Here is a 25797-nt window from a genome sequence, read left to right as displayed (position 1 = left end):
TAAGAGCAAATATTCTCAAAAAAGTTGCATTGAGACAGCCGTACTTGGCAATCATTGGACCCCTTCCCTGGGCTCCCATTATAATTATGAGGTCTTCCTTTTTCAAGGCAGTGTTCTCCTTTGCCAGAATGTGCCACCCCAGGTTCATATGCTGTTCCTGTGCATGGAAACCCACAATCAAGTTACATACCATTATCTCAGTTCATTCCCCTGTATCTCCATTGAGGATATTATTTACCCACATTACTGATAAAGAAGCTGAAGCTCAGAGAAACCAGATAAATTAGCTTAAAATCCTAAGGCTTGTAAGTGGCAGAGCTGACACTCTTTCCACTATACCCTAGAGATGCAGAAACATTAGCCATAAATGTAATCAAACATAGATCTTCTCCTCAAGACATGAACATGTTTGTGGACTTTACTGCATGAGTCATATTCTAGGGATGGGACACCAAGCAATGTAGTAGAGAACCTCCACTTTCTCCAGAAGTGGCAAATACTCCTCCCACTGGGTATCCACACGGAAACATGTAAGCATGCTCACGTGGCATGTGCTGTCCCACCTCCCCCTGCCAGGGATTTGGTCACAGCTACAGCATCTTGACACCCTATTTAAACCAACTTGCAGTAACTGGCAGCAAAGTATCATTCCCTGGCAGGCTGAGTCATTGAGCCACTGCAGACTTTGGAAGAAAGAATCATTAGCTGAAACATTCAAGAACCAGGGGGTCCCAGAGAGGTATGTAATAAATTCCATCCAGATGTTGGGATTGGCTTTTTTCTTTCTTTCTTTCTTTCTCTCTCTCTTTCTTTCTTTTCTTTCCCTCCCCCAATCACACTGAAAGAGTGAACAAGTTGTTTTCACCTTATCAAACAAGGTGGGAAGAACATCATTTCCTTTATTCTTGGGTGGGTCTGCACCAAAGGATCAAGAGGGCTCACAGAATCTGGGTAATTCAGGGTGGCATCAGAACTATCAGAGAGCACTGTGTACACATGAAAGAATTATACAGATAGGTAAATGATTTTGCACATACTTCAGCAAAATCCAATTAGAGGTCTCCAAGTGCATTGCAATTTAGAGCTTCCACACTATTTTACCTATGGTGTAGGCAGCCTGTCTGTTTGAAATCCTTCTAAGAAATTATGGCTGTACAAACTGGTCCAACAAATAGCTGAATATGGACACTGCTCTGTTAGGGGAAGGCAGACCTAGCTGTAAGTATTATATTTTATCTCATGGCCTGGGAGCTTTGTCATGCTTTATGGCTAATAAACGGGTTATTAAATAACTCAAAAAGTCCTCTCCAGCAGTCCAGGCTCTACTGGGGTTAACTTTTGCTGTGGGGCTAGGATGAGGAAAAACAGATCTTCCCAAGCTGCAGCCTCAATTGACATCCCCTTCACCCCACACCTGAGCTCCTGCTCCCTGGAAAAGAAACCTGAGTAAAGACAGCTGTGGCAGCAGAGAAGGGTTCTTCTTGACAGTGGCTGCTTCTGAATTCAGAGATGTGGGCATTAAACTAGAAAGCAGTGCTGAGAGAGAGGACCAGGAAGTAAATAACACTGGGAAATGAGAAACTCAGGGAAGAAAGGACCTGACTTTCCTCCTCTCAAAAAGGTATGCTTTGTAAGGTTCACCTTTTCATCTGGACTGGTGAGTCTTAAAACTTTTAGTCCTTAGACTACTTGAACAGAACAAAAGAATCTTACCTGTTTAGTGGATTAAATAAACAAGCCGGCAAACAAAAGAAAACATTTTTGAGGTGTTTTTGCTGAATTCCTGTCAATTATTTATATTCCTTTAAATATGCTTGTTTTGGTTCTTTTAAGTTTTGATTGAAATCTGCAGTGGAAAATATGTTTCAAAGAGAGGGGGGGGAACACCCAACACACTTCTGTGTCTTGCATTTTGACCCAGCCCACAAAACTATTGGAAGAATCTTTGCAGACCCACCAGAGATCCCCGGATTCACTTGGAGAATCATTGATCTATAAACAACGTGTTGATTTCAGAACCCTTCTTTTGATCTGGAATTACCTGTTATTGACCACAGAACTGCTACTGAAGATTCCTGGGACAGGGGCCTGTATAGTGAGAGGTGAGCCCCAGTGTGGGAAGAAGAAATCTCTTTCTCTTTCTCAGCGGGTGTTTTGGTACAGTACGATATCTATACTTAGTATATCTATGGACTCAATTTCTTCTCTTTTCCTCCTCCTTCCGTCTTCTTTTTCATCTTCTGTTTTTTGTTTGTTCATTTCTTCTATAGTAAAAATTTCCCCCAAGCCTTGGCGCCTAGGTGATTTTTGCCTGGCATGTTCCACTAATTGGAGTTTTGGAATCACAGTTTCTTATTTGGGTGCATAATTTTTCTAAATATTTAAGCACCTAAATTATTGTAAAAGCAGCTGGCCACTGCCCATGCCTTGTAGGCAGATAGGTGAGATGGCACCAGAGAAGAGAGGGCTTTAGGTCTCTACCCTTCACCGTGCCAGAACTCAGAGCTCTGTTGAGATACATGTGGGAAAGAAGAACCTTCATGGAGGGAGCGGCCATGTTGCAATGAGCCGACAATACAGACAATATGAAGAGCAAATCCAGGGAGAAATGGAACCCTGGAAGCATGAGGTTACAAATCTCCTAACCAGGCTGTGCCCTGAGAATGCGATAGTTCCTTTGGTCAAACTGCTCTGAAAATAAAGGAAAAGACACTGACTCACGCTGAAGGTAAGGAGAGTGTCTGCATCTTCTCTGCTTAAACCACAGGGATCTGATTAAGGATCGGGACACTAAACACTGATGGCTTCACTTTGGGCACAATCGTCGGCAGGAAGGCCCCATGCAAAGGTAATTATCAGGAATGGGGGCCCATTATAGCCTTTTGATTTGGTCACTCAAACATCCTGTCAGACAGATGTAGAAAGGATATCGACCCTTACCCCAAAAGAAGTAAATCGTAGGTTGAAGTATTTGGTTTCAGTATCTGTCAGGTTGAGGCTTTGAAAGGCAGACCTGTGGTCTAGGAAACTACATTAGGGATTCTATTACCTTGGGACTCTGAAAATTCAAGGATATAAGGAAATGTATAACCCAGATTGAGACAATTACTTTTAATTGGCTGTTTTGCTGTCGAGTGCAATAACCCCCATTTTGTGTAACTGGCTCTGAGTTAGAATGCAGTCTTTCTGGGAGAAGGGCTGTTTTCGGTTCTTCAAGAAACTCTGGAGGAATCTCAAAAGTTAAAATAACCTAAAATTTGCCCCATCTCTTGGTTACACCATGCATGTTTGTCTCTTCCAAGCACTTCTGCATATGGATGGGTAAGCATTCTAACAAAGATGCCGTTAGAGTCTGGGAGAGGGAAGCAAAGAAGCCAAGTATTCAGAGTTGGGCAAAAGACGTAAAGAACCAGAGCCAGGACACTAGTCAAAAAGAGAGAGGAGTTCTTATAAAAGAGAAATAGAAAATAGGAACTAAAAAATCAGATAGGGGGTGAGGGATAGGGAGAGCCCACGGTCTCATCTTTGATTGAAATAAGAAAGACTATAATTCAGAGAGGAAAATATATACAAAGAAGTAGATTATGATTTGAGAGAAAGCAGACTTCAGTTGGATAGGGAAGATTTATTGAGACTTTGGGGAGAAAATTGGAAAGAACTGTAAAGCTATAGTATATCCTATTTAAATACCTGCGTAGCTGGGTCTGGGGGCCAAAATAATCCCTCTAGCCCCTAGAGGTCTGTGTGTTGCTCATAGGGCAGCTATCTTGAGGAAAAAGAAGAAAAGTGGGAATGTGGCAGAGGGTGGAGAGTTCCATAAGCCCCTCTAATGGCCCCCACAAGGCAGGGTTCAGCCATAAATTGCCTGCTAGGCAGCCACCAGTTTCGTCTCCATCTGTTCTCCAAACCCGTGCTTACAGATTCTTTCTTTATATTCAGGTGTTTTTAAAAAGAATCAGCTTGAAGCGAAAGTACTAAATTCAAAACATTCTAAACCACAATTTGAATCTTGTTTAAGAGAAGAAAGGATGAGAAGTGTGACTCTATTCATTTGTTTAGAAATAGTTGTTGCAGACGGAATCCCAGGCGTTACATGTTTTAATCTTCCCTTGGTTTATTCTGCTCTCAAGTGCCATGGGGCCTCATTCAATTGTCAGTAATTGGGCTTTTAGAAGGGAGAAAAGCGGTTATTTGAAATTGACTCCTTATGTCCTATAGTTGCACCACCTGACATTTGCTTCCAGGGAAGTGTATGCAGTGCTGACTGACTGGCTATCTGCTTTAAGTGGGTTCAACTGTGAAATAAATTAAGAGGCCATCTCCATCCTCGCCATCACTTTAAATTAGGGACACAGAGAAAAACTCACTAGACCCTAGTGAAGGCATTCATGGCTTGGAGCCTAGCCTCAGAGTGGTCAGGTAGCCTGGCTCACAGGGGTCAGGAGCAGAAATGAAGGGACCAGTTTCTGGTACTGCATCTACCTTAACTGCCTGTGAGGCTTTAATCTAGTCATTGAGCTGCTCAGGGCTGCCATCCTGTGCATCCAATGGGAAAGCGAAGACTGGCCTCCCCTACTTGCAAGGATGCTTGTGGATAAGATGACAACCAAAACTATTTGCCTTAGCTGGGGTAGAGAGAACCAGGTCAGAGAGAGAGAGAGAGAGAGAGTACGTTGTGGTAACTGACTTTATCACTTCATTGCTTGCTTTTTGAAATCCTCATCTCCTTCTCTGAGCTCCTGAATAGTCTGGAAATATTTTTATTTTCTTTTAAATAAAGTTTTCATTGAAAGTTTTTCTGTTTTTGTTGAGCAAAGAAGTCTTCATGTGAACACACCCAGGAAACCAGAACCTAGATGTAGAAATAGGACATTATCAGTGGCACCTGGATGGCTTAGTCGGTTAAGCATCTGACTTTGGCTCAGGTCACAATCTCACAGTTTGTCGATTCCAGCCCCACATCAAGTTCTATACTGACATCTCAGAGCCTGGAGCCTGCCTTGGATTCTGTGTCTCCCTCTATCTCTGCTCCTCCCCGGCTCGTACTCTGTCTCTGTCTCTCTCAAAAATAAATAAACATTAAAAAAAAAAAAAAGAAATAGTACATTATCAGCACCCAGAACACCCTCAGGCCCTTTAAGTCCCTTTCTTTCCAAGGGTAACCACTAATTTGACTTCTAACACCATGATTAAGTTTTGCTTGTTTGGGGGGCTTTATATATATGTGTGTGTATGTACTTTTTAAATGTGTGACTTCTTTTGCTTAATACTGGGTTTATAAGATTTGTTTATTTTGTGTAGTAATATTTTGCTTATTCTCTTTGTATGGTATTTCATAAATTAGTATGCCACAATGTGTTTATCTATTCCCTTATTAATGGATGTTTAGGTTTCCAGTTGAGGGCCATTATGAACAGTTCTACTGAAAACATTCTTGAATAGTTTTTTGATGAATATATGAATATATTTCTGTTGAGTTATCTAGAAGTGGAATTGCTGGGTCATAGGACATGTGTAACTTCTATATTAACAGATACTGCCAGTTTTTCAAAGTCATTTTCCCAAGACCAAAATCATTTTACACTCCCACCAGCCATGTCTGAGACTTCTGTTTTTTCTACATCCTCACCAGCACTTGGTGTTGTCTCTTTTACATTTAGCCATTTTAGTGGATATTTTGTGGAATGCTTTTGTTTTTAATTTTAATTTTCTTGATGAATAACGAAGTTGAACATCTTTTAACGTATTCATTGGCCATTTGGATATCTTGTTTTGTGAAATATTCAAGTCTTGAGCCTGTTCTTCTGTTGGATTGTCTGACATTTGTATTGGTCTATAAGAATTCTTTAAATATTAGATACTTGTGTACATGTTGCAAATATCATTTCCCATAATGCTCTCAAGTCACATTGGAGCTTGAGGCAAAACAACAGAGAGGTGCCTGGGTGGCTCAGTCAGTTAAGTGCCTGACTTCAGCTCAAGTCATGAACTCATGGTTTGTGGGTTCAAGCCCCATGTCAGGCTCTGTGCTGACAGCTCAGAGCCTGGGGCCTGCTTTGAATTCTGTGTCTCCCTCTTTTTCTGCCTCTCCCCCACTCACACTCTGTCTCTCTCTGTCTCTCAAAAATGAATAAACATTTTAAAAGAAGCAAACAATGGAAATACTGATCCTATCTTTATTTAAAATTTTGATATTTTGGTCATCATGGGGGTTTTTGGCATTAATTTTTATTTGTAAAAATATTACATTAATATCTTGCTTGTCTTGATTACTGAATTTTTGGTACCTCCTTAAAAATTTGTGTCCACACCAAGTACTTCACTTGCCTCACGCTAGTCCTGGCTCTTATTCTATTCTGCATCTTGTATTTTTACTCTGTTTATAGTGTTACTTGTTGAAAAGGAGTTCCTAATTTTAATGAGGTCCAGTTTTTCATAGTTTTATAGTTTTCTTTTCCTTTATAGTTAATACCTTTTATTTTTTAAAATGTCTAATGTCTGGGGTGCCTGGGTGGCTCAGTCAGTTAAGCATCTGACTTCAGCTCAGGTCATGATCATGATTTGTGGGTTCAAACCCCATGTCAGGCTCTGTGCTGATAGTTTGAAGCCTGGAGCCTGCTTTGGATTCTGTGTCTCCCTTTCTCTCTGCCCCTCCCCCACCCACACTCTGTCTCTCAAAAATAAATAAACCTTAAAAAAAGAAATTATAAATTTTTAATGTTTATTTATTTATTTTGAGAGAGAGAGAGAAAGAGCAGAGAAAGAAAGGGAGAGAGAGAGACAGAGAGGGAGAGACAGAGAGAGAGAATCCCAAGCAGACTCTGTGCTGCCAGCACAGAGCCCAAAGTGGGGCTCCAACTCACGAACTGTGAGATCGTGACCTGAGCAGAAATTAAGAGTCTGATGCTTAACTGCCTGAGCCACCAGGCACCCAGTTAACATCTTTTTTTTTTTAATTCTGTTTAAAACATTTCTCTTACATAAATTCATGAAGATATTCTTCTATGATTTCTTCTAGAACAGTTCTGTCCAATAGAACATTCTGCAGTGATGGAACTGTTCTCTAGATGTGCTGTCCAGTATGGTAGCTACTAGCCACATGTGGCTCCAGAGCACTTGAAATGTGGCTAGTATGTCTGATGCCCTGAATTTTAAATTTTATTCACTGTTAATTGAATTAATTAATTGCGGCTAGTGGCAAAGTAGTCTATGTTGTCCACCTGGAATTGATTTTGGGGTATGGCATGATGTCAAATTACCTTTTTTTCCCCCCTCTGTATAGATATTCAGTTGACTTAGCATCACGTCCTGAAAAGACTGTTAATTCCTCACTTTTATAATTAACCAATTGTTTGCATGTGGATCTGACTCTGGAATGTCCATTCTTTTCTATTTGTCTATTAGTATGTCTTTCTGCCAATTCCATACTGTTACAATTATTATACATGATAGAATAATTTCTTTACTGGTGTTCCCCAAGACTGTCTTGACTAGTCTTAAACTTCTGCATTTCCAAATGAATTTTAGAAAAACTTTGCAAATTCCACCAAACCAAACCAAACCAAACAAAAAACCCTCCTGGGAGTTTTGGGGGGGATTGTATCAAATCTATACATTAATATGGGAATCTTTTTTTGTTTGTTTTGAGAGAGGGTGCAAGTGAGCAAGGGGCAGAGAGAGAGGGAGAGAAAGAGAATCCCATGCAGGCTCTGCACTGTCAACACAGATCCCAAAGCAGGGCTCGAACTCACCCAAGGTGGGGCTTGAACTCACTCAGTGCAGGGCTCAAACTCACAAATTGTGAGATCATGACCGGAGCCGAAGTTGGATGCTAACCAACTGAGTCACCCAGGAGCCCCTAATAAGGGAATCTTTATTAAAATTTCCTATCCATGAATATGGTATAGCCTTCCATTCACTGAAGTCTTATTAAGATTTTTTGATAATGTTTCATAGTTTTCTGTGTAGAGGTCTGGCAGTTCATTCACTGGGTTTATTCCTTATTTTATATTTATTATAGTTAGGTAAGTAGCATATTTTAATGTCCAGCTTTTTTTAAGTTGTTTTTTTTTAATTTTAATTCCATTATAGTTAACATACAATGTTATATTAGTTTCGGGTATACTATAGTGATCCAATAATTCTGTATATTATACAATGCCCATCATAATAAGTGTACTCTTTAATCGCCATTACTTGTTTCACCCATTCTCCTCTCCCCCCACCTTCTCTCTGGTAACCATCAGTTTGTTCTCTATAATTAAGAGTCTGTTTATTGTTTTTTTTCTCTCTCTCTCTCTTTTTTTTTCCTTTGTTTGTTTTGTTTAGTGAATTCCACATATGAGTGAAGTCATATATATTTGTCTTCCTCTCACTGACTTATTTTGCTTGGCATTATACTCCACGTCCTCCCATGTTGTTGCAAATGGCAAGATTTTATTATTTTTTATGGCTGAGTTATATTCCATTGTATATATACACCACATCTTCTTTATCCATCCATCTATTGATGGACACAGGCTGCTTCCATAATTTGGTTATTGTAAATAATGCTGCAAAAAACATAGGGGTTCATGTATCCCTTTGATTAGTGTTTGTATATTTCTTGGGTAAATACCCAGTAGTGTGATTACTGGATCATAGAGTAGTTTTATTTTTAAATATTTAAGGGACCTCTGTACAGTTTTCCAGTATGGCTGCTCCAGTTTGTATTCTCACCAAAAGTGGACAAGTGTTCCTTTTACTCCACATTCTCTACAACACATGCTGATTCTTATGTTTTTTATTTTAGCCATTCTGACAGGTATGATGTGATATCTCATTGTAGTTTTTTTTTTTCTCATTGTAGTTTTGGTTTGCATTTCCCTGCTGATGAGTGATGTTGAACATGTTTTCATGTATTTGTTGGCCATCTGTGTGTCTACTTTGGAGAAATACCTGTTCATGTCTTCTACCTATTTTTAAATTGGATTATTAATTTTTTGAGTTCTAAGTTTTATAACATTTTATGTATTTTGGATACTAACCCTTTATTGGTTATATCATTGCAAATACAGTAAAACCTTGGTTTGTGAGCATACTTTGTTCTGGAAACATGCTTGTAATCCAAAGCATTCATATATCAAAGCAAATTTCAAGAACCATTGGCTCAGTTGTGATCATGTGACATTCAGCATTAGGTATGACTCATATTGCAAGACATCTCTTGTTTATCAAGTGATAAACATCAGAATATCAGAAATATTTACTCATCTTGCAGAATACTCACAGAACAAGTAACTTGCAATCCAAGGTTTTACTTGGATTTATCTTTTCCCATTCCATAGGTTGCCTTTTAGTTTTCTTGATTATTTTCATCACTGTGCAGAAGCTTTTTATTTTGATATAATCCCAATAGTTTATTTTTGCTTTTGTTTCCCTTGCCTCAGGAGACATGACTAGAAAAATGTTGCTATGCCCAATGCCAAGAAGTTACTGTCTATCCTCTCTTCTAGGATTTTTATGGTTTCAGGTCTGACGTTTAGGTCCTTAATACATTTTGAGTTTATTTTTGTGTGTGATGTAAGAAAGTGGTCCATTTTCATACTTTTGCATGTAGGTGTCCAATTTTCCCAACACCATTTGTTGAATAGACTGTCTTTTTCCCATTGCATATTCTTGCCTCCTTTGTCAAAAATTAACTGACCATATAATTGTGGGTTTATTTATGATTTTTCTATTCTGTTCCATTGACCAATGTGCCTATTTTTGTGCCAGTGCCATACTGTTTTGATTACTACAGCTTTGTAATATAACTTGAAGTCTGGAATTATGATACTTCCAGTTTTGTCTTTCTTTTTTTTATTTTTTAAAAGTTTATTTATTGGGGTTCCTGGTGGCTCAGTCGGTTAAGCATCCGACTTTGGTTCAGGTCATGATCTTGTGGTTCATGGGTTCAAGTCCTGTGTTGGGCGCTGTGCTGACAGCTCAGAGCCTGGGGCCTGCTTTGGATTCTATGTCTCCCCCTCTCTCTCTGCCCTTCCCACAATCACACTCTGTCTCTCTCTCTCAAAAATAAATAAACATTTTAAAAATTTAAAGTTTATTTATTTATTTTGAGAGAGAGAGAAAATGAGAGAGCATGCGAACATGAGCAGGAGACGGGCAGAGAGAGAGGGAGAGAGAGAGAATCCCAAGCAGGCTCTGCATTGTCAGCGCAGAGCCTGACAAGGGGCTCGATCTCACAAACCATAAGATCATGACCTGAGCCAAAATCAAGAGTCGGATGTTTACCTGACTGAGCCACCTAGGCACCCCCAGTTTTGCTTCTTTTTCAAGATTGCTTTGGCTATTGGGGGACTCTTGTTTTTTGTTTTTGTTTTTTTTTAATTTTTTTTTTTCAACGTTTATTTATTTTTGGGACAGAGAGAGACAGAGCATGAACGGGGGAGGGGCAGAGAGAGAGGGAGACACAGAATCGGAAACAGGCTCCAGGCTCTGAGCCATCAGCCCAGAGCCTGACGCGGGGCTCGAACTCATGGACCGCGAGATCGTGACCTGGCTGAAGTCGGACGCTTAACCGACTGCGCCACCCAGGCGCCCCGGGGGACTCTTGTTTTATACAAATTTTAGGATTGTTTGTTCTAGTTCTGTAAAAAATGCTGTCAGTATTTTGACAGGGATTGCATTAAATCTGTAGATTGCTTTGGATAGTATAGACATTTTAACAATACAGTAAAACCTTGGTTTGTGAGCATAACTCATTTCAGAAACATGCTTGTAATCCAAAGTACTCGTCTATCAAAGCGAATTTCAAGAACCATTGGCTCAGTTGTGATCACGTGACATTTGGCATCATATACTAATATTGCAAGACATCGCTCATTTATCAAGTTAAAATTTATTAGAAATATTTGCTCGTCTTGCTGAACACTCACAGAACAAGTTACTCAAGACCCAAGGTTTTACCATATTTTTTTTTCAATCCATGAGCATGGAATATTTTCCATTTGTTTGTGTCATCTTCAATTTCTTTCCTGAATGTTTTACAGTTTTCAGATGACAAGTCTGTCACCTCCTTGGTTAAGTTTATTCCCAGGTATTTTATTCTTTTTGATACGTTGTAAATGGGATTGTTTTCTTAATTTCTTTTGGCTACTTTATTATTAGTATATAGAAATGCAACAGATTTCTATACATTGATTTTGTAGCCTACAACTTTCCCAAATTCATTTATCATTTCTCGTAGTTTTTTAGTGTAGTCATAATGATTTTCCATATATATTATCATGTCATCTGCAAATAATGAAAGTTTTACTTCTTCCTTACCAATTTGGTTGCCTCTTTCTTGTGTGATTGCTATGGCTAGGGCTTCGAGTACTATATTGAATAGAAGTCATGAGAGTGGACATCTTTGTCTTATTCCTGACCCTAGAGGTAAAGGTCTCAGGTTTTCACCATTGAGAATGATGTTGGCTGTGGGGTTTTCATATATGGCCTTTATTATGTTGAGGTATGTTCCCTATAAACCTACTTTGTTGAGGGTTTTACCATGAATGGATGTTATGCTTTGTCAGGTGCTTTTTCTGCATCTATTGAAATGATCATATGGTTTTTATGCTGTATGTGATGTATCACGTTAATTGATTTTCAAATATTGAATCATGCTTGCATCCTTGGAATAAATCCCACTTGATCATGGTGAATGATTTTTTTTAATGTATTGTTGGATTTGGTTTGCTAATATTTTGTTGAGGATTTTTGCATCTGTGTTCATCAGAGATATTGGCCTGTAGTTCTCTTTCTTTATCTGGTTTTGGGGTCAGGGTAATGCTAGCCTCATAGAATGAATTTGGAAGATTTCTTTCCTCTTGTATTTTCTGGAATAGTTTGAGAAGAATAGGTATTACTTCTATTTGAATGTTTGGTAGAATTCACCTGTGAAGCCATCTGGTCCTGGACTTTTGTTTGTTGGGAGTTTTTTTTATTACTGATTCAACTTCATAGCTGGTAATCAGTCTGTTCAAATTTTCTATTCTTCCTGATTCCATTTTGGGAGGTTATGTCTTTGTAGGAATTTATCTATTTCCTCTAGGTGTCCAATTTGTTGGGATATGATTTTTCATAATATTCTCTTATAATTCTTTGTATTTCTGTGGGGTCAGATGTTATTTTTTCTCTTTCATTTCTGATTTTGAGTCCTCACTCTCCTTTTTATATATATATATATATATATATATATATATATATATATATATAGTTAAGTCTGGCTAAAGATTTATCAAGTTTGTTGATCTTTTCCAAGAACCAACTCCTAGTTTCATTGATTTGTTCTGTTGTTGTTTGTTTGTTTGTTTGTTTGTTTCATTTAATTTCTATTTCATTTATTGCTACTGTAATCTTTAAAATTTTTTTGAACATTTATTCATTTCTGAAAGACAGAGACAGAGTGTGAGGGGGGGAGGGGCAGATAGAGAGGGAGACACAGAGTCAGAAGTAGGCTCCAGGCTCTGAGCTGTCAGCACAGAGGCCGACGTGGGGCTCAAACTCACAGACCACGAGATCATGACCTGAGCCGAAGTCAGACACTTAACTGACTGAACCACCCAGGCACCCCTATTGCTACTATAATCTTTATTATTTCCTTTCTTCTACTGGTTTGGGTTTTGTTTGTTCTTCTTTTTCTAGCTCCTTTAGATGTAATGTTAGGTTGTTTATTTGAGATTTTTCTTGCTTCTTGAGGTAAGCCTGTATTGCTATAAGCTTCCCTCTTTCCCAGCTTTTGCTGCATCTCAAAGATTTTGGACCACTGTGTTTTCATTTTCATTTGTCTCCATATATTTTTTTATATCCTCTTTGATTTCTTGGTTGATCCATTCATTATTTAGTAGCATTTTATTTAGCCTCCATGTATTTGTGCTCTTTCCATATTTTTTCTTGTGGTTGATTTCTAGTTCCATAGCATTTGTGGTCAGAAAAGATGCTTGGCATGACTTTGATATTTTTGAATTTTTTGAGACTTGGTTTGTGACCTAATATGTGATCTGTTTTGGAGAATGTTTCATGTGCACTTGAAAACAATGTGTATTCAGCTGTTTTAGGATGGAATGTTCTGAATATAACTGTTAGATCCATCTGGTCCAATATGTCATTCAAAGCCACTGTTTCCTTGTTGATTTTCTTTTTGGATGATCTGTACATTGATGTAAGTGGGGTCTTAAAGTCCCCACTATTACTGTATTATTATCAATAAGTTCTTTTATGTTTGGTATTAACTGCTTTATATATTTGCATGCTTTCATGTTGGGTGCATAAATATTTACAATTGTCATATCTTCTTGTTGGATTGTCCCCTTTATTACTAAATAGTGTCCTTCTTTGTCTCTTGTTACAGTCTTGGTTTTAAAATCTGTTTTGTTCAACATCAGTATTGCTGCCTTGGCGTTCTTTGACATCCATTTGCATTATAAATTTTTCTCTATTCCCTCACTTTCTTTTTGTTTAATGTTTATTTATTTTGAGAGAGAGAGAGATTGTGCAAGCAGGGCAGAGGGCAGAGAATGAGGGAAAGAGAGAACCCTAAGCAGACTCCACACTGTCTGCAAGAACCTGACTTGGGGCTCAGTCTTACAAACTGCAAGATCATGACCTGAGACAAAACCGAGTTGGATGCTTAACCTCGGTTAAGGCACCCCTCCCCTCACTTTCAACCTGCATGTGTCTTTAGGTCTGAAATAAGTCTCTTGTAGGCAGCATAATCTATGTGGGTTTTCATTTTTTATCCATTCCATCACCCTATGTCTTTTGATTGGAGCATTTTGTCCATTTATGTGCAAAGGAATTACAGTAGATCTGTATTTATTGCCATTTTTCAGTTTTTATTTTAATTCCAGCTCTTTAACATACAGTGTTTCTTTATTACCATTTTGGTACTTGCTTTGTGGTTGTTTTTGTAATTCTTCTCTGATCCTTTCTTCTCTTGCTCTCTTTCATGGTTTGCTGGCTTTTTTTTCAGTGATATACTTGGATTCCTTTCTCTTTATTTTTTACATATCTATTACTCGTTTTTGATTTGTGATTACCATTAGGTTTGTATATATCACTTTCTGCATATAGCAGTCTATATTTAAATTGATGGTTGCTTAAGCAAGTTAGGCAGTGAGTGTCTGCGCTGAGCTAGTTCCTGCAGGTGTCCGTGTGTTTATAATGAGAGGTAGGGGAGGGAGACACCGCTTTCCAGCTCCTTTTTTCCTGGGGAAGACCCTCAGTGATGCCTGCCCCTCAGGACACCCTATGAAATGTGTAAACAACTCTCCCTCCCATATGCCCCAGGTGTTTTGCAAACTTACTCCTTCTACAATGTATTCTCTGTGCTGTTTGTCATGGGTATCTTTAAGGATGGGGACTCAGCTTTCTATTGTCCTTCAGGTTCTCCCAGAATTGAGCCTGCTGATTTTTTAAAATTCAAGGCTTCGTGTCCCACTGATTAAAAGAACTTAAGAAATTCATCCCCTCACTTTCAAAGCCAGATGTTATGAGGATTCATCTTCGCTGTGCAGGCTCCCTCGTGTGATAGTGTATTTCTCTCCATATTCCATGCCCAAACCCACTTCCTCCCACCCCACCCCAGCAATGGCGGAGGCCCATTTCATTTCCCACCATGTTTCTGTCCATCCTACCTTCTCAGTGCAGCCTCTTCTCTACCTTATTTGTGGAGTTTGTCCTGCCAGTCTTCAGGTTGTTTCCTGGGTTACTTATGCTCATGTAAGTGTTATCTACTTGCATTCATGGACCAAGGTGAGCTTAGGATCTTCTTACTCCACCATCTTCCCAGCCTCCTGTATTAAGTTTTACAATCTGAAAGTGAGTCCTTCAGCTTTGTTCTTCTTTTTCAAGATTGTTTTGCTATTTGAGTCCCTTGATATTCCACATGAATTTTAAGATTTTTTTTTTTTCTATTTCTTCCATAAACATCATTGGGCTTTGGGTAGGGATTGCATTGGATCTGTAGACCACTTTGGGTAGTATTGACTTCTTCACAATATTAGGTCTTCCAATCCATGAGCATAGGATATGTTTCCATTTATTTATGTCTTCTTTAACTTCTTTCAGCAATGTTTTGTAGTTTTCATTTTATAAGTCTTCCACATCCTTGGTTAACTCCTAAGTATTTTATTCTTTTTGATGCTATCGTAAATGGAATTATTTTGTAACTTCCTTTTCAGATTGCTTATTGTTGATTCAGAAATACAACTGATTTTTGTGTGTTGATTTTGTATTTTTGTGTGGAATCATTAGGGTGTTATACATATAATATCATCTGCAAACAGATATCATTTTACTTCTTCCTTTCCAGTTTGGATGCCTCTTATTTCTTTTTCCTGCCTAATTGCTCCGGCTAGAGCTTCCAGTAATATTTTAAATAGAAATGGCAAGAGTGGTCATCCTTGCCTTGTTTCTGACTTTGCAGGAATAGCTTTCAGTGTTTCACCATTGAGTATGATGTTTGCTATGGGTTTTTCATATATGGCTCTTGTTATAGCCAATATGAAATTATATTGAAATGTATGAAATTATATATACAACTGTATTGTATATGAAGTTGTATTGTAGACTTCTTCTAGTCTTAGTTTTTTTAGTGTTTTATTTTTAATCATAAAAGGGTATTGAATTTTACCACATGCTTTTTCTGTATCATTTGAGATGATCATGTGGCTTTTTTGCTTTCATCCTTGCGTTCAGGAATAAATCCCACTTAGTCAGGGTGTATAATCTTTTAACACACTGCTGAATTTGATTTTCTTGTACCATGTTGAGGATTTTTATATTAATGTTTATAAGGGATATTGGTTTGTAGTTTTCTTGTAGTGTCTTTGTCTGGTTTTGATATCATGGTAATGCTGGCCTCATAGAACAAGTTAGGAAGTATTCTTTTCACTTCAGTTTTTTGGAAAAGTTTGAGAACGATTGGTGGTCTTTTTTTTTTTTTTTTTGAGAGAGAGAGAGAGAGAGAGAGAGAAAGCACAAATGAGTGAGGGACAGAGACAGAGAGAGGGAGAGAGAGAGAAGTGGGGCTCACCCAATGCAGGACTTGAACTCACAAACCATGAGATCATGACTTGAGCTGAAGTCAGGTGCTTAACTGACTGAGGTACCCAGGCACCCCAAGAAGGATTGGTAGTCTCAAATGTTTGTAGATTTCACCAGTGAAGCCATCAGATCCAGAGTTTTTTGCTGGAAAATTTTTTTTATTACTGACTCAATCTCCTTACTAGTTATAGCTCTGTTCAGATTTAGTATTTCTTTGTGATTTAGTCTTGGTAGGTTTTGTGTTTGTAGGAATTTGTCCATTTCATCTAGGTTATCCAATTTGTTGGCATACAATTGTTCATAGTACTCTCTTAACTCTTCTTTATTTCTATAGAATTGGTAGTAATGTCCCCACTTTCATTTCCAATTTTAGTAACTTAAATCTTCTCTTTTTTTCTTACTTTTCCTAGCTAAAGGTTTGTTAATGTGGTTGATCTTTTTGGAGATCTAACTTTTGGTTTCATTGTCTATACTGCTTTTTTATTTTATTTATCTCTGCTCTAATCTTTATTATTTCCTTCTGTTAAATTTGTGATTCATTTGGTTTTTTCTAGTTCCTTAAATTGTAAACTTAAGTCATATTTGAGTTCTTTTATGTTTTTGTTTTTTTTAACGTTTATTTATTTTTGAGACAGAGAGAGACAGAGCATGAACGGGGGAGGGTCAGAGAGAGGGAGACACAGAATCTGAAACAGGATCCAGGCTCTGAGCTGTCAGCACAGAGCCCGACGCGGGGCTCGAACTCACGGACCGCGAGATCATGACCTGAGCCGAAGTCAGACGCTTAACCGACCGAGCCACCCAGGCGCCCCCTTTTATGTTTTTAATGTAACCATTTATAGCTATAAATTTCCCATTAGCACTGCTTGCATTTGTCCCAGAAGTTTTTGCATGTTGTGTTTTTTGTTTTCATTCATTTCTACGTATTATCTAATTTCCCTTCTGGTTTCTCCTTTGATCTATTGCTTATTTAAATGTGTTGTTTAATTTCCATAGATTTGTAATTTTCTAGTTTTACTTCTGTCATAGATTTCTAACTTAATCTCATTGTGTTCAGAAAAGATACTTTTATGATATCTACCTTTTAAAATTTCTTGAGGCTTAATTTGTGGCCTAACATGTGGTCTATGCTGATAAATGTCCCATGTTCATTTAAGAAGAATGTCTGTGCTCTTGTTGGATAGAATGTTCTGTATATGTATATGTCTATTATATGTCTGTATATGTATATGTCTGTGTATGTCTATTAGATCTAGTTGATTTATTGTGTTGTTTAAAATCCTCTGTTTATTTATCTTCTGTCTGGTTTTATTTTTTATCATTTATGGAGTGTGGAATAATGAAGCCTTCAACTCTTATTTTTATGTCTGTTTCTCCCTTCAGTTCTATCAGCTTTTGCTTCATAATTTTGATGCTATGTCTCTCATTTGGTAAATAAAATGCTTATAATTGTTTCATCTTCTTGTTGTGTTGAACCTTTATTACTATATAATGTCCTTCTTGTATCTTGTAACCTTTTTTCATTTAAAGTCTATTTTGATATCAGTATGGCCACTCCTACTCTCTTAGTTACTATTTGTATGGAATGTCTTTTCCTATCTTTTCACTTTCAGTCTGTGTGTCTCTTTGAATTTAAAGGGAGCCGCTTGTAGACATATTGTAGACATATTGTAGCATATTGTTGAGTCATGTGTTTTTATCCATTCTGTTAATTTCTGTGTTTTGATTGGAGAGTTTAATCCATTTACACTTAAAGTAATTACAGATAAGGAGGGATTTAATGCTGTCATTTGCTATTTCTTTTCTATATGTCTTATAACTTTTTTGTCCCTTACTTGCTGTATTACTGTCTCCTTTAATATTTAGTTGGCTTTTTGTAGTGAAGTGTTTAAATTTCTTTCTCATTCATTTTGGGTATATTCTATAGCTGTTTTCTTTGTGGTTACCATGGAGATTACATTTCACATTCTAAAGTTATAACACTCTAATTTGAACTTGTACCAGCTTAATTTCAATAACATACAAAAACTCTGCTCCTTTACAGTTCCATTCCCACCCCTTTCAGTTGTTTATGTCACAAAATTATGTCTTTATACATTGTGTGCCCCAAAACACTAACTAGTAATTCTTTTAAATTCATTAGTCTCTTTTTTAGTTTATTTATTTATTTTGAGAGAGAGAAAGAGAGCACGAATGGGAAGGAGAAAGAATCCCAAACAGGCTCTGTGCTCTGTGCTTAGCCCAATGTGGGGCTCAGTCTCACAACTGTGAAATCATGACCTGAGCTGAAATCAAGAGTCAGATGCTCAACTGACTCAGCCACCGGGTACCCCATTAGTCTCTTAAGTTATGTAGAAAACAAAATGTAGAATTATAATTCAAAATTATAATAATACCAGCTTTTAGAGTAATAATTATTTTTAAATGTCTCTTAAATCATTTAGAAGACAAAATTAAAGTTACAAGCCATTGTTAGAATAGTTCTAGCTTTTATAACACCCATGAACTTACCCTTATTGAAATCTTTATTTCTTCATACATCTTCAAGATACTGACTAGTGTCTTGTCTTTTCATCTTGCAGGACTCCCTTAAGCATTTCTTGCAGGGTAAGGTCTGGTAGTAACAAACTTCCTCAGTTTTTATCTGTCTAGGAATGTCTTTATTTCTACCTCACTTTTGAAGTACAGTTTCACTAAATATAGGATTCTCAGCTGATAGCTTTTTTCTTTTAGTACTTTGAACATATCTGCCCACTGCCTTCTGGCCTTTAAAGTTTGTGCACTAAAATATGCTAATTATGTTATTGAATATCCTTTGTATGTGATGAGTAGCTTCTCTCTTGCTAATTTCAAGATTCTACCTTTGTATTGGTCTTTTGAAAATTTGATTATAATGTGGGTCTCTGAGTTCATCTTAATTGCATTTGTTGGACTTCTCGTTTATGTTCATGCCTTTATCAAATTTGGGGAGTATCTAGTCATATTTCTTCAAATATTCCCCCTGCCCAATTTCCTTTCCAACCCAATCCCCTTCTCTTTCCTCTCCTCCACCCCTTAAAATGCATATGTTGGTTGACTCGATGGTGTCCCACTGGTCCCTTAAGTTCTGTTCACTTTTCTTCCACGGTTTTTCTTTCTGTTCCTCAGATTTGATAATTTCCACTGTCTTCTATTCACAAATCTGCCTTTGACTTCCTTTAGTGAATTTTTCTTTAGTGAAATTACACCATTTCAGCTCCAGAATTTCTTTTTTTATGTTTATTTATTATTTATTTTGAGAAAGAGAGAGAGAGAGAGAAAGAGCATAAGTGGGGGACGGACAGAGGGAGGGGTAGAGAGAGTATCCCAAGCAGACTCTGAGCAGAGCCTGATGTGGGGCTCAAACCTACAAACTGAGATTATGACCTGAGCCAAAATCAAGAGTTGGATGCTTAACCAACTGAGCCACCCAGGTGCCCCAGGCTTCAGAATTTCTTTTTGATTTCTTCTTAAGTTTTCCAACTCTTTGTGGACATTTCCATTTTGTTCATACATTGTTTTCCTGAGTTTCCCCACATCTTCCTTTAGTTCTTCAAGCATTTTTAAGATGGTTGTTTTAAAGTTAGCTAGTATATCTGACATCAGTTCTTTTTCAGGGACAGCTTCTGTTGATTTGTTTTTGTTTCCTTTGTTTTATTTTTTAATGTTTATTTATATTTGAGAGAGAGAGAGAGAGCATGACCAGGGGAGGATCACAGAGAGAGGGAGACACAGAATCCAAAGCAGGTTCTAGGCTTCGAGCTGTCAGCACAGAGCCCAACTTGGGGCTTGAACTCGTGGGCCATGAGATCATGACCTGAGCTGAAGTCGGATGCTCAACTGAATGAGCCACCCAGGTGCCCCTGTTTTGTTTTGTTTTGTTTTTTTCCTTTGAATGGCCATGTTTTCTTATATCTTTGTATTACTTGTGATTTTTTTTTTGAAACTGGACACTTAAATCTAATAATGTGCTATCTGTGGAATTCACATTTCCCCCCTTTCCTAAGGTTTGCTGTTTTTGGTTATTTTTTTGTTTTGTTTTGTTGATTGTTGTTAGCTGTTTCTTTGCCCAGGATCAGCCTGAGGCATAAACTTAAGGTCTTCTTAGGTCTTTTCTAAGCCTTTTTTATGGTCACTTTTAAATTTCCCTTGTATATACAGTTGTTTTTGAATGTACTAGTCTTTAACGTTTGGCTTCCAAAAAGGTAAAAAGAGAGAAATGAAAGGGGGAATGGATTATTTAAATGTCCTGAAAGTCACTTTGGCTATAGAGCAAGGGGCTTGCAACAATGAGAGGGAGTGCAACAACATTGACAACCCACTTTTTTGTCTGCACATCTGTGATCAGAAGCAGGAATCAGCAATCAGAGCACAGATCCTATTTGGAGGACAGGGTTTTTTTTTGCCCACCCTGGTTTAGCAAGCCGTATGCAAACTCCTCCAGGAAAACGTGCACAGCTGCCTGCCATAGGTAGCTGCTACTGTGCTAAGAGCCAAAATTAAGCACAACTTATTTTGCAAGCTTTCCCTTGGAAGTTGTAAGCCTTCAATAGACTTTAGAGTTCCTAAATAGTTACATTAGACAAATTCTATCAGTTCAATTGTTGTCTAGGTGGGGAAACAGATTTCTTGTGCTTCTTACTCCACCATCTTCCTGGAATTCTCTGTAGAAGTTCTTCATATTTTGTGAATACAAATCTTTTGGGGCGCCTGGGTGGCGCAGTCGGTTAAGCGTCTGACTTCAGCCAGGTCACGATCTCGTGGTCCGTGAGTTCGAGCCCCGCGTCGGGCTCTGGGCTGATGGCTCAGAGCCTGGAGCCTGTTTCCGATTCTGTGTCTCCCTCTCTCTCTGCCCCTCCCCCGTTCATGCTCTGTCTCTCTCTGTCCCAAAAATAAATAAACGTTGAAAAAAAAATTAAAAAAAAAAACAAGTCTTTTGCCATGTATATGTATTGGAATATTTTTTTCTCGGTTGCTTGCTTATTCACTTTCAAACGGTGTCCTTTGGTGCACAAAAAAAAAATGTAGTTTTCTTTTTTTAAATTTTTAATGTTTATTTAGTTTGAAAGGAGGGAGAGTGTGTGTGTGTGATGGGGGAAGAGCAGAGAGAGAGGGAGAGAGAGAATCCCAAGCAAGTTCTGCACTGTCAGTGCAGAGCCCAACATGGGGCTTGAACTCACAAAACCATGTGATTATGACCTGAGCCAAGATCAAGAGTCAGACATTTAACTGACTGAGCCACCCAGGTGCTCCAAAATTTAATTTTCTTAAAGTCCAATATTTCACTTTTTACTTTTATGGTTAATACATTTTATGTTTATGTCTAAGAAAGCTTTGTCTATTCCATGGTTGTAAGGATATTCTTCTAGAAGCTGTATGGTTCTAGCTTTTACATTTAGGTTTGTGATACGTCTTGAATTATTTTTGTGTATGCAGTATAGTAGAGATCAGAATTTTTTCCATAGAGATATCCCATTGTTTCAGCACAATTTGTTAAGTAGACTCCTTTCCCAATTGAATTGACTTGATGCCTTGGTTGGTAATCAATTGACTGTATATGTCTAGGTCTACTTTTAGACTTGACCCTGTTTATTAATCTATTACTATATACTTCTATTGTAAGTCTGCTGTAGCTTTATGCTAGATTATGAACTCAGGAGTATAAGTATTCTAACTTTGTTCTTTTTTTCAATATCATTTTGGTTCTTCTAGGTCCTAGGTCCTTTGCATGTCCATATAAATATTAGAATCACATTGTCAATTTCTTCAACAAGCTTCCTGAACTTCAGGGATAACTTGAGCTTCTATACGATATTATATCCCTTCAGAGAGGATTTACTTTTATTTCTGTCAAACAGATGGGTTAGAGCCTGAATACCTTCATCCAATAAATGTTTGAGAAATTTAAAACTGAGCTTCAGTCCTTATGAGGACTGGTCTACTTCCAGTTCTTCATTCCTAGGGTAAAGTCCTTTGTGGTCCCTATTGAAAACCTGGGGTGCTTACCAGGGACCTTCCTCCTTTTCATGCTCTTTACAATAATTTTTTGTCTTGCCACTCCTGTCAGGGAAATTGCTGAAAGCTCTTTTCACCTTCTCAGTGATGTTTTTGTTTTTGGAATCAGGAATTATCCTTAGGGTAAGGTTTCCCCAACACCAGCTCACCTTTTTTAGCTTCTTTTTTCTTCCAGATCTTGGACCAGCAAATTCTCATTGCTTTGTTAACTTTTCTGTGGAGGTTTGGTTTCAGCATTATTGGGATGGGGGGTGGTGGTGGAATCTATCACAGACTCTCAGACCAGAATGAGAGATGCCACAAACAGAATGTGATAATTTGGAGCTACTCACTGAGCTTTATAAATTTTCTACTCACTTACTCTCCCCAGAAAATGGGAAGTTGGAGATAATATCCCCTTGCTCATTACCTTCATTCAGCCCCAGTGAGGCAAAACAACATCACCCATTCATCATTTTTCCATTGTGAGCTATAGCAGCATCTGGGATTTATACCTTGATAATACTGGAGAGTATTTCTCCTGTTTGCTTTTACATGTTGATAGTGGAATCTGCTCATTATAGCTTAATCCAGGAACTTTTCACTAAATTGTCATTTAACAGGGGAAATCAGGTAGGTGGGGGTGAAAGCAGCAAGAAGAGAGGAGAATGTGCCCTATTTAGTGATTTTAACTTAAGCCTCTGAAGTTTCTCAAATCAAATGTGAGGATAGCTGGAAGCCTATGGCTCTTGTACACAGATGTACACACATAGGCAGCCATATAGACATCCATATACACACTCCCAAGTACATTCATGTTACACACTCAAATGTATATAGATATAGACTAATAGTTCTTGTGGAACAGGTAGTGTGGGAACATGAAACCTAATCTTAGACTAGACTAGATAATATCTTGTAATCCAGTAGATACCGTGTGACCCAGGTGACCCTCTTGAGGAAGGATAGGATCAAGAAGCAATAGTTAATTTTGGTTGATGCCTATTATGTGCGAAGTATGGTGCTAAGATACCTTATATATATTATCACATTCAAGTCCCATAATGATCCTACAGAATATGTACTGTTATTCTAATTTTTTAAATGTTTATTCATTTTTGAGAGAAAGAGACAGAGCATGAGCAAGGGAGGGGCAGAGAGAGAGGGAGACACAGAATCCGAAGCAGGCTCCAGGCTCTGAGCCTGGGGCTTGAACTCAGGAACTGTGAGATCATTACCTGAGCTTAAGTCAGACACTTAACCAACTGAGCCACCCAGGGGCCTCCTGTTATTCCAATTTTTAAAACCAGTGTTCTTTTATTTTTTCTTTTCTTTTAATTAATTAATTAATTAATTAATTAAGAGAGAACATGAGCAGGCAAGGGCCGAGGGAGAGAGAGAATCTTAAGCAGGCTCTACACCCATTGCAGAGCCCAACACAGGGCTCGATCTCAGGACCATGAGATCTTGACTGGAGCTGAAATCACAAGTAGGACGTTTAACCAACTGAGCCACCCAGGTGCCCCCCCCAACTCCGTTTTTAATTTAGGGCTCTAAAAGGCCTTACCAAAGGTCAAATAGTTAGTACATTTGCAGAGGCATGAGTCTAATAAGCTTTGGAGCCAGGCAAATCTAATTCTGCCTGGCTCTAAAGTTTTTTCTCTCAAAGTATGAAAAAGAGGCAGAAGTTCTTATTTAAACAATTAGACTATACAGGAGTTTCTAAACAGAAGTATAATTAATGAATTTGTTTATTATTTCTCTCTCATAGTGGCCACCAGCATTAATCTCAGTTAGTAAGTCTGTTGAGCTTTACCAAATGCTCAGTAAGCAGGGTTTGATGGGCAAGGGTAAGGTTATGAGTGGGTGGTGACAGGAACAGAGCACAGAAATATTAACATTAACAAACTTTTTCTGAACACATAAACACTGAGCTTATTTATTCATAATGCAAAACAAGAAGTGTAGGCTAGACACCTGGGTGGCTCAGTCGATTGGGCATTTGACTCTTGATTTTAGGTCAGGTCCCCATGGAGCTCCACACTGTCAGTGCAGTATCAGTGCTTGGGATTCTCTCCCCTTCTCTCTCTGCACTCTGCCCTACTTGGACACGTGCATGTTCCCCTTTCTCTCTCTCTCTCTCAAAATAAATAAACTTAAAAAAAAAAAAAACAAGAAGTATAAAACATGGTCCCCACCCTCCAAAGCTTACAGTCTAGTTATTTTAGAGGTCATTTATAGCATCTACATGTACAATCTAGATACCTATTAAAAGTACAGCTAATACAAAGATAAGTAAGCCTGGGCCTTCAGTCTAAGAGTTAGAGTGACAAACAAGCACTTTCAATATAAGATATTGAGTTAAAAGTAAACACAATTTCTCAGGAGAGCATGGAGAAGGGGGCATTTACCTCAATATGGGCAATCAGGGAAGCAGGAAGAAATGAATCCTGGACTAACATGCGGGAGGCAGAATGAATGCATCTGAAGCACTTAGCAAAGAGCACTGACAATATATGTGTTCTGAACAGAATGACACTGATTATATGGCACCAGAGAAAGCCAAAGAATATTCCATAACTGAATTGTTTCCTGAATAACTTCAGGGTGGGAGTATCAGACTACTAGCCTTTCCTTCTCTTCCCTTTGCTTTTGCAACTCCTAAAGCCCATTCTGTGTTGTGGGGAGTTTTTCTCTCCTCCTTTCCCTCTACTTCCCTCCCTTCATTTTATCCTTTTCTTTTTTGTTGTTTTGTTTTGTTTTGTTTTGTTTTACCCAAAAAATATGGAAGTCATAAGAGCTGGAGAGACTGGGGAAGTCTTTAAACAAATACTTGAATGATTTATTATAATTAAATGTAAAAAAAGAGGGCATTGAAAGGGAAACAAATGCCAACTGTTGAGTCAGTTGGACCCCTATCCTGAGTCCTTATACCATGCTTGGGAACACTGAGATAAATCTGTCCAGTGGGTTGAAATGAACAGGACGTGTTTGTGGGCAATAAATGGGAAGCCTGTGTGCAATAGTGGGAAATAAAGTCCAATAAGCAAAATGGGATACATTGTAAAGAACCCAGAAAACAAACAGAGGAGTTTAGACTTGAGATGGTTAATACCACGAGTCCTTTTAGGCTTTTGAGCTGGTAGGCAGGGAGTAGTAGGTGGGAAAGATTTGAGAGAAGGAAGACTGGTATCATACAGACTAACAAAAGGCTGTGTGTGAGTCTAATTTTTGTGATAAGGGTCTCTAGGGTATGGCAGAAGGAATAGAAAGAAATAAGTAGGGGACATTTTAAAGAAAGAATGGACAGGGTTTGTGGACAAAGAGAATGTTTACCTTTAGGATATCAGTGTTTACCTTAGAAATGCCATTAGAGTTTATGAAACCTAAAAGAACTGGGGTTGGGGATGGTGGCTATAGAGAGGGAGGTAAATGAAAAAAAGACTACAGACTGAGAATAAGTCTATAACTGCTGTGATCTGCAGCTTGTAAATAGTCCAGGCCTTAGGAGTCTTTCTGTGAGGGCCTGTGAAGTACCTTTTAAAAAACTGGTAAGGGCTCTGAGAATAACTGTTTAGAGGGTCGTATATATCAGATTGAGCAACTCTGAAACTAGAGACAGAGCAGGGAGCATTTTAGAATGTTTAGCATGAAGAGAAACTTGTAAAAAACATGCTTTAAGGACCTAGATCCTGAGATCCAGACCTGTAGATCTAA

At 38.1% G+C, this 25797-nt stretch overlaps 1 protein-coding gene across 4 annotated transcripts in view; it reads left to right on the top strand.

Moving 5' to 3' along the window:
* Positions 1–524: 524 nt before the first annotated feature.
* The window catches only part of LOC123580287 (agouti signaling protein), a 71593-nt gene continuing 46320 nt past the window's right edge, over positions 525–25797 (top strand). The window contains exons 1-2 of one of the 4 annotated variants that reach the window (XM_045444842.1): positions 1468–1621; positions 2017–2102. In XM_045444842.1, coding sequence (XP_045300798.1) covers positions 1574–1621; positions 2017–2102 — 134 coding nt within the window. In that variant the 5' untranslated portion in view covers positions 1468–1573. Of the gene's footprint in view, positions 740–1467; positions 1622–2016; positions 2103–25797 lie in introns of those variants that run through there. The other 3 variants (XM_045444843.1, XM_045444841.1, XM_045444844.1) reach the window with 3 other exon arrangements.

Source organism: Leopardus geoffroyi, chromosome A3 (genome assembly GCF_018350155.1).
Source record: "Leopardus geoffroyi isolate Oge1 chromosome A3, O.geoffroyi_Oge1_pat1.0, whole genome shotgun sequence".
In the NCBI taxonomy this organism is placed as follows: Eukaryota; Metazoa; Chordata; class Mammalia; order Carnivora; family Felidae; genus Leopardus; species Leopardus geoffroyi.
This window is presented reverse-complemented; position numbering and strand designations above follow the sequence as displayed.